General features: G+C 34.2%; 3 protein-coding genes across 3 annotated transcripts; 1 reads left to right on the top strand and 2 right to left on the bottom strand.

Annotated features, from left to right (window-relative positions):
- Positions 1-3120: 3120 nt before the first annotated feature.
- On the top strand, positions 3121-3751 carry LOC125211243 (protein PFC0760c-like). Its single transcript, XM_048110970.1, has one exon. The coding sequence runs from the start codon at positions 3331-3333 to the stop codon at positions 3577-3579; it is 249 nt and encodes an 82-aa protein (XP_047966927.1). The 5' UTR covers positions 3121-3330; the 3' UTR covers positions 3580-3751.
- A 252-nt stretch (positions 3752-4003) lies between these two features.
- LOC125210331 (actin-histidine N-methyltransferase) lies at positions 4004-7002 on the bottom strand. The gene is made up of 5 exons (XM_048109889.1): positions 6582-7002; positions 5431-5597; positions 5010-5309; positions 4663-4926; positions 4004-4551 (listed from the first exon to the last, which is right to left on the bottom strand). Exons 1-5 carry the CDS (start codon positions 7000-7002, stop codon positions 4177-4179), a joined length of 1527 nt encoding a protein of 508 aa, XP_047965846.1. The 3' UTR covers positions 4004-4176.
- Positions 7003-9029: 2027 nt separating this feature from the next.
- On the bottom strand, positions 9030-9937 carry LOC125211241 (probable calcium-binding protein CML25). The gene has a single exon (XM_048110968.1). The coding sequence runs from the start codon at positions 9858-9860 to the stop codon at positions 9321-9323; it is 540 nt and encodes a 179-aa protein (XP_047966925.1). The 5' UTR covers positions 9861-9937; the 3' UTR covers positions 9030-9320.
- Between the last annotated feature and the right edge of the window lie 2131 nt (positions 9938-12068).

Raw genomic sequence — 12068 nt, forward strand, 5'->3', positions numbered from 1 at the left:
TCAAATTAATTGAAAAGGCACGTCGACTCATAACCAGATTCTTTTATGGATTGTTTAGGATGACTTAAGTTTTGTATCATGCTAATTTTTAATTTCATTGGTCATCTACCCTTCAATTATTTGGAAAGGATATACCTTCATGATAATTTTTAATTTATCATTTCACTGATCAGCTACCGTCATTTTCTGAAAAGGAATTACCTTCACATCTTCGATCAATTGAATTCAATAATAGTCATAAAATTATAGCACAACAAAAATAAATAACATCCTCGTACGATTATTATTCCATATCTCTTTTATATATTGCATTATTATTCTTTCATATCTTGCATTATTATTAGTTGCATTATTTAGTTAGATATTTAGGGAGTGCATATTTTCTCCGTATCTTTTGTCTTGCTCACTAAGTTAGTATCCCTATCATAAATAGGTCTATTGTTATTCTCTTTAATCTTTATTCAATCAATGAAAGAACTAAGCTTTATCTTTTAGTTTACCGTCTTTATTTTTCTGCATTAGATTGATCGACGAGGCTTGGTTTCCTCGCGACTTTCTCCTATCTTTCTACTCGATAAGGGGTTAAACCCTTATCAATTGGTGTTTTCATCCGATCGGGTCTCGAGTCGGGCGAACCTAGCGAGTATGCTCCAACGTTGCTGCTATTGAATTCAGTTGAAGTCTCCGGATGCTTGCGATATCTCCGGCCATGAACGAAGATTGACTTCGGCCATGAGTTCGAGAAACTCATGAATGAAAGCATCAATTTGATAAGGGTATTTCCCTTATCACGATGTCCCGGCAGGCGGAATCCCATGGACAACTCAAGGTTAAACAAAATGCGTAAAATAAAACAGAAAGAAATGTAAATTCAAATATTCATTCCATGATTGAAAACAATAATAATAGCCTATTTATACTAATACCAACTTAATGAGCAAACAACCAAGACATTGAAAATATGCCATCCCTAAATTATCTAACTAAATAATAATAAAATATTTAACGTATCACATCCCCAACCTTTTTTATTCTATCAGTGGATAAATAAGTAAAGTGAACGAAAATTGGCATACCATTTTCTATCACATGTTCTATATGATAGATCAATATATAATTAATCTCAAAATAATAACTAAGAATGGGTTGTTAGGGTTTTGTTTTCATATTGCTTGAGAAGAAACATTAACCACGCAGAACATGTGAAAATAGAAGAAAAATAGTAAATATACATAGCTATAAATTTATGAAAATTGAAGTGTTGGAACTTTGACTAACCGGAATACAACTAGAAACCATCTGCCACTCACAGACTAGTCAATGCGTTGAATTGGCCACAAGCAGCTGAAGCATTAGTAGCCTCTGTTGAATGTTACTTCCACATTCCATTATTTAAATAGTTGTTTTGTTATTTTGATTTATCCACAATTTATAGAACCATTTAATTCATCAGGCCGTCGTTAAGAATTTCATTTGAGTTTGACACGAGTTTTAAGAAAGATAAAGAAAAGTGAGTAAGAAAAAATAGTGAAAAATGGAACTCATTTTTATATATTAATTTTATAATAGAATGTGAGTGAAATGAGTTAGTTGAAAATGAGTTGTACCTACCATTTACAGTAAAAGTGAACTGAGACTCCTAATGGCAGACGAACGAAAATGGTCAACCGGGACTCCTAATGGCGGATGGAGAGAGTACTTTATTCATTTATAGTATGCAGATCCCATATTCCACCAACCTTTTAAATTCACAATCTAATATTATAAAATTAATACTTTAAATGGGTCTCACATTCCACTCACTTTCTCCCAATACTTTTCTTCACAAAGTCAAACTATTTCTTAAAACCCGTGCGGAGTTAATAAATGGTGGATGGAGCGAGTACAATTCTGCGGTGTTCATCTATTATATTACTATTAGCAGTGGCGGATTCATAAATTTCATATTGGAGGTGCGAAAAATACTTATATTGACTTGAAAGTGTAAAATCCAAACTATCTTTTTTTTTGCTGTTATCTCAAATTTTCTATTAAATCATTTCATTAAAATAAATTTATTTTTAGTGATATTACTTGAAAAAAATTTCACTACTAAGACCATCTCCAACTATTCACACCAAACTAAAACCCATTTTTGAGTATACGTCGCACTAAAAAGTAGTTTTACTCCAACCATTTACACCAAATTCAAAATTTACACCAATTGTCTCACAAAAAATTTACACCAATTGTCTCACAAAAAATTTACACCATTTGGGGTAACATCATATTTGGTGCTGTTTCACAAAAAACACCAAAAATACGTATGAAATTGGTGTATGGTTGGAGAAGATTTCTACACCAAAATTCATTTTTAGAGTATGATTGGAGATGACCTAAATTAGGGATTCTTAGATATTTATATAATAAAGAATTTATTTTAGTTTATAGAACGTTCAAAATATTCAAACTAAAAATAACATGCAATCATATTTTTTATATAATCTAAAATATGTGCATAATAGAAATCATAAATAATAAAGATTATATTCAACCATACATGCTTTATGATATATTGTAGGAAGTAAATGAGCAAACAATTAATAAATAATTATATTTAATCAAATATTATTAGAAACTATAAGTATAAATAGACAAAAATGAGAAATAGCAGAAAAATGCGCTTAGGAGGACTATTAGTGTGACAGAAAAAGTCCTTTTTGTAGAGTAAACTCAAAACCATATTAGAACTTATAATAGCTAATGAATTTAATTCATTAGAAATAAGGAAGGTCAACTACTTTGCCACGAAGCTTGAAACGGCGACGAGTCAAAAATTGGAATCGTGTAGAATCACGTTTAGACCAACCGCCCACCCATCTACGCTTGACATATGCCAAATTCTCAAATGTGAAAACATATAATCGCATATTTGCACTAACCATCCCCACCAATCACCTCCTCCCACGTCTCCCATTTCTGGGTCAAGGTTAGATCTCGCGTCAAAGGATAATCACAAATACATGTCTCCATTTCTGCTCAAATATAGATCGAGTAAAAGGGCGTTTTGGGAAATTCGTCGTCCCACGAGATAGATATAGAATTCTTCCAGCACAACACGTCCGAATCTCGTGACACATTGTTTGGCTTCCTTTCTATAGTAGTTACTTCTACCTCACCAATACACCCACATTTTCACGACCCAAATTTCCCCATCATTTCTTTCCCCAATCTCTCTCTCTATATATATAGTTGAGTTTAGGCCTCAAATCACAAGTTAGAATCATTCTACATAATTCTATTCAGCTCTGAGGCGCCAAGGTGCGTGTGATCATAATTTTCAATTCCCAGATGGATCACAACACGATCAATAACAACAACAACAACAACAACGACAACAACAGCTTCGACGAGGATGCGTATAGAGGGGTAGGGATTCACAGCCAAGTCACGAAAGTGAAGCTGGAGATGGAGAAGATCAATCGGCTCGCGTTGCAGCAGCCGGAAGCGCGGCCGGCCCTTCGCGGGATCAACCGCCAGCACCACCGCTCCCGCTCGCCGCTTGGTTTAGCCCAGAGGCCGATTTCTGTCGGCAATTAATAGGACTATGTATTTTCATGTCCCTCTATAGTCTATATATAGATGGTTTAGTTATATTCTATATGGTTCAGACATAACTAGTTTTCTTGTTTAGGTACCTTTTGTGTCTTCACTTGTACATACATACTTCTTGTACAAAATACAGCAATAGAGCCTTTACTTTCTTCCCTTATGTTTTTTTTTTATTTGTTCTTGATTTCTCTCTCTCTCACCATCTTGAGGTTGGGGTGAATTAGGTGGAGCTTTTGTGTTAGGAATCAGAACTAATTTTTGAAAAGTTTTCTTGTTGGAGCTTTTTGTGTTAGGAATCATACCTAACTTTCAAAAGTCTCCTACCTTTTTTAAAATACTGTATCGTCTTTTTGTTAAATTCCAATTGAGATTAAGTTTGAAAACAATACTCCAATACATATGAAGGCGACGATTTTAAGATAATTTTAGGTATCTTATTACTTTTCAAATCAAAGTTCTTGATTCCAAATTGGGGGCTAGTTTGCCTCTAAGCATTCACGAGGCCTCTTTTTACAAACTCCACACGAAAAATTGAAGCTATCGATTAAACGGGATTGGAATTTGGAGAAGGAAGTTGTGGTTATATTATTGAGAGGCGACGCTTTCCTGCGACGAAAGCTTCCTCACTTTGTTGGTGAAATTTCTCATGGCGTCAATGATGAGAGACTTCTTCTGGATTCTGTACCGGACGGCTAGCTCTGTTGTAGGAGAGACTGTCTGTTGGAGCAGGGGCTCGTCTTCCATGATCTTCGTGGGGAAATGCTGCAGAGCGATTACACAGAGAGCAATGATGATGCGGAAAGCAGCTGACTCGTTCGATATCCCTAGAGGAGCCTCTGCCGTTACAGATTTCAGTGTCTTCATATCCACCGCTTCTACTGCTTCTCTGTCATTGCAGAGGAGGACTCTCAACGCGCCCAGGAGTCTGTCCTCGACCAGCTCTGATCCTCCGATCCTCACCTTCCAATAACAAACGACTAATTAGGTCAAAATGAAGCTTCTGCGGTTACACACGAGTTTCCGAACATTAGGTTTTAACGAGGCTTGGCCCCTATGATATTCCACGCATACCTTGAGGTCCGGATTTTCACCATCTAAGTTTAGTTGGCGAAGAACCTGTTGCTGCCATGGTGTTGGAGAGGAGAAGTTTGGAGACGAAACTCCAGCAGCCATGCTTGCAGCATCAAGAAGTGCTGGGTCGTATTTGAGTTCGATACAATCATACGGGTTAGAGGGAATGACAAACCCGTAATCTAGAAGAAACAAATCATTGTTCAAGCAGCCGTAATTGAGCTCTAATGGTTCATTTTGTTTAATCTGTGTTCCAGCAATCACCTGGTAAATGCAAAGCACGGCTATAAACAGTGTCGCATATCCTTTGTAGTCACCAAGTTGAAAGAATCAGAAATACAATGTACCTTTACGAGCATGTTCTCGTTGCTTGCTTCTTTTTCTTGAACAATTTTAGCATTTGCCTTGAAGCTATGGTTGCACATGTCTATCAGTGGAAGCAACATGGGAGCATCGTCATGGGTCCCATCTGGACGTTTACTGCCATACAACCGGAAAGCTCTGGATGAAACAGCTGACATCGCCCATCCAAGAGCCGATGCATCTATCTCTTGGCCTCCAAAAGGGTGGTCATCCAATTTGACATTTTCAAGTGCATCTCTTACCAATTTATCAAATTCAAGAAGGAAACGGCACCTCTTATTTACCTATTCAAAAACTAAAAGATGCATGAGATATTATGACTGCGGACGGATAATAAATTGTTGGAATATCACTTCTTTGGAAGTAATCCGATTCAATGGAATATCGCTGTAAGGGAACATTTACCTGTTGAAGGAGAGGTGCATACTGTAAGTTCTTGATATCCTCCCCAGGGAAGAAGATGGGCACGCTATAAGTTTCGGGGAGATTGCTGATGTACGGCCACCAAAATGAACCCTTTTTCGCTCTTTCTTGCAGAAGCCTTAAACCCAATTTCATAGCCCACAGTTCCTCTGTGAAATGCTCCAAATGTCCAATTTATTGCGTATACAAAATTCAATTAGCCTAATATTTAATAAACCACGTTACAAACCCCATTTAGCATTGTACTAGAGCAGACAGTAGACAAAATGAATATTCTTATTTCAACTTGGGACTCAGTTTCCTTGAATTATACAGGGATATCAATGTTGTAAAACTCAAACTTGAGAGGAACTAAACTAAGTGAGAGTAACTAAACTAAGCTTACTAATCAGCACCAAGCCTAAGACTTCTCTATTACACTGAGAATCTCGCACTATCATTGCTCTACCTCGACAAATCATTCAAAGCACAACAGAAGATATGAGGATAACTGTTCATTGGTTAGTTTTCTAACCGAATCATGAAGGAATACCACCATCCTCAACAAATAAGATACTCCAAGTTATCTCAAGCCTCGAGGAGAATATGTACACCCATGAAGATGCAACACCATTCAAGAATTTTGGCACCCTTTGTTACCGGTTTAAATTATTTTATCTTTTATCTATCTCTCCTATCAATTAAAGTGGAGATGCTCTTACTGGATTCTCATACTGATAAATTCTCATTATAGCTCTGCATATGTTTTCATTTTGAAAGTAGTGAAACACAATTTCATATAAGATGTAATTTTATCCAGAATATGTATTAGAGGCAACATTCTTCCAACTAGGATGTGATTAGTTCCCAAATCCCATCTTCAAATCAACTAAATATTAAATGGAATTAGCAGAACAGCACAGAAATTAGATGTAACAAAGCAAGCTCATTGAGCCATCAAACATAGCAAATTATATCAAACATCACAATGACACAGCATCATCATTTTCACTCATGTCTTCACCAGATAAATTTACCAAAAAATTAACTACTCCGCCGCACTCGGCAATTCTTTCTTAATAAAAATGACCCCCAATTAAACCCTAAATCCTGCCAAAATCAATGGACTAAAAACCCAATTCATGGAAATATACCGGGAACATGTCGAGCTAAATGAGTAAGAGCAGAAGATTGGCCGTCTTTTGCTTCGAATCGGAGAGGAATGTGTTCGGGAAGAACAATGAGGTCGGAGCCTTTAGGGATGTCGTCGCAGGCGATGAGCCCTAGCCCGAGGCCATTGGGCTTCTCCTCCTCCAAAAATGCAATCTTTACTGATTGGTGCACAAAGCCGCCTTCTCGACGGACCCACTTGAGGAGGTCCGGCGGCTGGGGAACCAGGCGAGAAGGGCGGAGAAAAGCTGACGCAGCGGCGGACGCTAGCGGGCGCACGTGGATGAGTGAGCTCGCCATTAGCTTCATCGGGTTTGTCTCTCGCTTTTCCTCAGGGGATAATTTCTTCAACACGGTGCCTTTGGGCCTGCTGGGTGTAGGCCAAGAACTTGGGCCGAAACCCATCAAAGATTCATTCAACTCACTTAAATATAACCCGACCCGAATAAGTAAAATTTATGGCCCAATTCCTTGTAAACTTTATACTAGTACTGTAGTACAGTATTTTGGAGTGAAGTTCAAAATTGATTTTTGAACAAGTAACTTAAAATGTCATTTTTTTTGTATAATGTTAAACCTTTGAAAACTACTCCGTATCAGTTAAAAGTACAAAACGTATTACTTGGTGTTACAAGTCATATCAATTATCAACTACTAATATCAGTCGACAACATAAAATATATTAATTGGAGCAATTACTGATATATTTTGTATTATTACTTGATGGAGTACTATAATTTGTGCTACCAACAGATAATTCTCAATGTTCTCATTTTAAGATGACCAATCTTCTTTTTATCATACTATTACTATCATATTGACTTAGGAAAAAAATAATTTACTTTTGTACTATTTCATACTCCCCCAGTCCTATAAAAATATGCATTTTTTCTTTTTAATCCGTCCCACAAGAATATGCACTCTTTTCTTTTTTGTTCGTCCCACAAGAATATGCAATTTCTAATTTTGGAAAGTATTTTTTGTCTAATGAGGTGAGATCAATTCTCCACTAACAACACTTTAAGGCCATGTTTGGTTGCCAGGATTCTCTCTGGTAAAGTAATCTGATTCCTTAAATTTTAAATTTCTGCGTTTGTTTCGGTTTTTAATCAAACTGGGAAAGTAATCAGAATCCGAAAACAAGGAAAGTTAGTACAAACTTTTCTTAGGTATTCTTTTTTTCTCAGTTTTAGGATTCTTACATATTTAAGCAATATAGTATAGTTTTATTATTATTATTATTATTATTATTATTATTATTATTATTATTATTATTATTAATTACTATATTTTAAAAATAATTTAAAATTATAAATTATACTTAAGTTCACTATAATAAATAACTATAATTAAAATTATCATAATTATAACTATATTTTATAATAATTCATAATATTAATTAATAATTTATTAATAATTAAAATATAATTATATAATATAAATTGTATAATGAATAATAATTATTATATTATATAAATTAATAATTAATCAATAAAGTCATAGTGCTAATTTATAAAATTTATTCAATTATAATATCTGTAAATGTTATAATTATAATATAATAATTATTATATTTATTATGATGGATAATCCATATTTATTATATTATTATAATAAATGAGTATAATACTCCATGTTATTATGATGGATAATCCATATTTAAACTATCCATCATAATGATAAATATAATAATATAATTATTATTATTTATAATTAATAATTTATTAAAAATTTTACAATATTATTCTTTTTTATAAATAAAAAAAATAATAAATATATTTATAAATTTAAAATTTTGATATTCTCCAAACAATAGAAAGTAAAGTTACTAGAAATCATATTTCCAGAATTCATTTTCCCAGGAATCATTTTCCTTGCCAACTTTACTTTCACGACAACCAAACATGGCCTAATTACTTTTTATTTCCACATCTCTCTTGCTTTATCAATTTTACATTAAAATACATGTCGAATCCAAAATGCATATTCTTTGGGGTCGAAGGGAGTATTTTACTACTTTTGTTCGATTTCCGTTAGAAGTCTCATTTAAATTTACTAAAAATGACAATAAACTTTATCATTGCTTCTCATCTTTATTACACTAAATGTCATTATAAACATATTAAAATAAAATAAAGTAAAATAATTAAATAACACAAGTCATAAACGAGACTATTAATTGTGATGGGGACCGAAGGAAATACTACTACTACTAGTCGAATTATTATACCAGTACTACGCTACTCATGATTCAAAAAATCCGTACTAATTATACCAGTATTGCGATCTGCTCTTCACTAGCTCATCTGCACTCTGCAGTGTCAAAAATACAATTAAATTCACTTATTTTGGCCATGTTTTACAGTTGTTGAACGACAAAATAAAATTTCATTATTTGTGTCAAAATTGGTTGGATCTGAAATGAATAGAAGTAGACAAACATGCAAAATCATTTTCATTCAGTTGGTTGAATCGAATGACGAACAAGAAGCCCAGACACAATCTAATCAACATTTCTACAATCATTAACAACCTAAATTCAAAACCAAATTAATTTCACCGTATCATATATTGTCCCGACAAAAAAGTTTCAACAAAACAAAAACTAAAAAGATAAAAAAAATTAAAATCTTAATTAAATACCCATTACCAGAGAATCAGCACCAAAAAAAAAAAAAAGAAAAAAAGAAAATGTAAAATTATGGAGATCGGATCAGCAAAAATCATTCGGATTTGGAATGGTCAAAGCGGGCGCCCTTGGTCATCATGAGCTTAAACTCATGGAAATCAATGGTGCCGCTGCCGTCGATGTCGACGCCGCTGATCATCCTCTTGCAGTCGTCGAGCGAGCAGTCCTCGCCGATGCTGCGGAGGACCCTGTGGAGCTCGTCGGCGGAGATGGTGCCGTTGTTGTCGGCGTCGAAGATCTGGAAGGCGTGGCATAGGGTCTCGTGCACCTCGTCCACGTTGGTGTTGTTGAGGTCGATGAACTCGCGGAGGTCGATGAAGCCGTCGCCGTCGCCGTCCGCCTCGCGGATCATCCCGCGCAGCTCCTCCTCCGACGCCGGGTGCCCCAGGCTGCTCATGATCGCCCCCAGCTCCTCCGCGCAGATGCGCCCGTCCCCGTTCGCGTCGAATTTCTTGAACACCTTCTGCAGCTCCTCCTCCATTCGAGATGATGCCATTGCGCTTGGGATGCTGTCGCTGTCAGGCTCCTGGTGTTGTTGTTTCTTCTTCTTGAACAGAGATCTGAGTCCTCCCATGAATTTGAGGATGGACTGTGGAGGAGAGAGAGAGAGAGAAAGAGGGGGATTGGATTACGTGGTGGCAGGAACGTGAAGGGAGGCTATTTTTGTGACTCTGTTGGGAATGGAACCAACTACTGCTATTTGTTGATTTCATTTTGGGATATTCTTCTTACTAAACTACACACGATGTGATTATTGTTATTCAACGAATTTGGTGTTAATTTTGGTTATTTCTCTAATTGTAACGCTTACTTTTTAATTAATGAATTGCTGCAATTGCATTAGTGGCGTTGCTATGATTGGCAATTAAATCTTTTTTCCTACTTATTTTGAATTTGATTGATTCTCATTCTTAATTTGAGATTTGACTGTGTGGTGAAAATCTTGATACCAAAGGAATGAATGATGCCATTATTTAGTGCCAAAATTCTTTTGACAAAACTCACAATAAAAAACTAAACTAATATTCATAATAATACTCAGTACTAGTAATATTCAAAGATGTCTATTTAGTCTAACAATATGATGCAATGCCTTCATGTAAACAAAAAAAATTATAACTTAAGAAAATGAAATAAACTAGGAAGCAAATCCTAATTGATAAAGAAAAGAATATTAAAATCAATAATTTCTTATTATAAATTTATAATTAACGAGAATAGTAAATAAATATTGAAATAATTTTGAGAATTTAGGAAATTCTAAGTTATGGAAGGAATGAAAATCATAACTAATTAACTTCATTCATATATACATCATTTAATATTAGGAATATCTCGTATTATTATTTCTTAAACGTGTAGATTAAAATTTATTAAAAATGTTCCATAAATAGTCAAACAGACCATCCCATTGTCAGGCTCATGTCGGCGTTCGTTGCTCTCGGGCCAATTTGTTGGATCGAATATTTTATTTTTGTGGTTGTAGATATTATGGAGCATAAGTAGAAAAATTGTTGTTAAGGACTTGTTTGACGCTATTTTAAATAATTGAGCTAATATATATTATAATATTAAACTATTATTCAAAAAAATTACCAATATAATATTTAATAGTATATATTTTAAACTAGTAGAACCACATACAAATTTTAATATAAAATTATATTTTCCAAGGACATCCATATTATCATTTTTAATTCACAACACATGTAATAAATCGACCCTAAATCAGCTACATCTTATTTTCCAATTTTTTTATAATTTTATATTATTTTTAATTTAGAAAATAAATAACATAGATTAAAACGTTACAATAATAAAAGAGAGTGAATAGTGAATGTATTTGAAGATATAATGATGTATATTAAATGTTAAATAAAAATTAATAAAAAAATTGCCCGGCACAAAAAGACCCACAATAGGGCTGGAAAAATTGCCACACTGACGGCACCAGACGCCCTCCGATTTCTCCACCCATATTAGAGTCCTAAAAACCACAGCTTTTGGCCGACTAGTTTTAGGGCTCTATTATGAATACCCTAAAACTCTCTCTTTTCGCGAATATGAGTCCCATTTTTTTCATTTTAGTCTGTCCATAAAAAAGAGTCCCAGTTCACTAGTAGGGTCTCACATTCTAACTCATTCCACTCACATTCCATATTCCACTAACTTTTTTTCCACTCACTTTTTTAACATTTTTAAAAACCGTACTACCAAGAAATGAGACTCTTAATGAGCAGTAACTTTTATCTTTTACTCCACCTTCTATGCTTCATTTAGATTTTTTCTTCTGGCAAAAATATTTTTCTATACTACATCTACTACTAGAATAAATTCTTAAAAATCTATCTTTTATTTATCAATATTTTGTTAATCCATTATATAACTTATTATTAAAATAATTGGATTTTCTGATACTAAAAAAAATAGGTGTCGTTCGGTTGTCATAACTAATTATCTTATGATAATTCATCTAGTATTAAGTTGTGGGATTGTTTTAATTTGAAGGGGTTGCTATGAATATAACTATCACGTGATTATCTATCCATGACTAAATTATTTTCAATCTCATAAATTAAATACAATATCTATTTAATTTTGAAATATAATTTTACAAAACTAACAACATTATAGTAGTATATTATTTCTATAATTTGATTAAATTCAAAGTTAATAAAAATAGTGTATTAAATGCAAGACCCCAATTAGGCCTGCTTAACCGGTTCTCCGGTTCTTGGGTACCCGGAATCGGAACCGGAACCGATCGGGTAATCGAAGAACC

Source organism: Salvia hispanica, chromosome 3, assembly GCF_023119035.1.
Source record: "Salvia hispanica cultivar TCC Black 2014 chromosome 3, UniMelb_Shisp_WGS_1.0, whole genome shotgun sequence".
Classification (NCBI taxonomy): Eukaryota; Viridiplantae; Streptophyta; class Magnoliopsida; order Lamiales; family Lamiaceae; genus Salvia; species Salvia hispanica.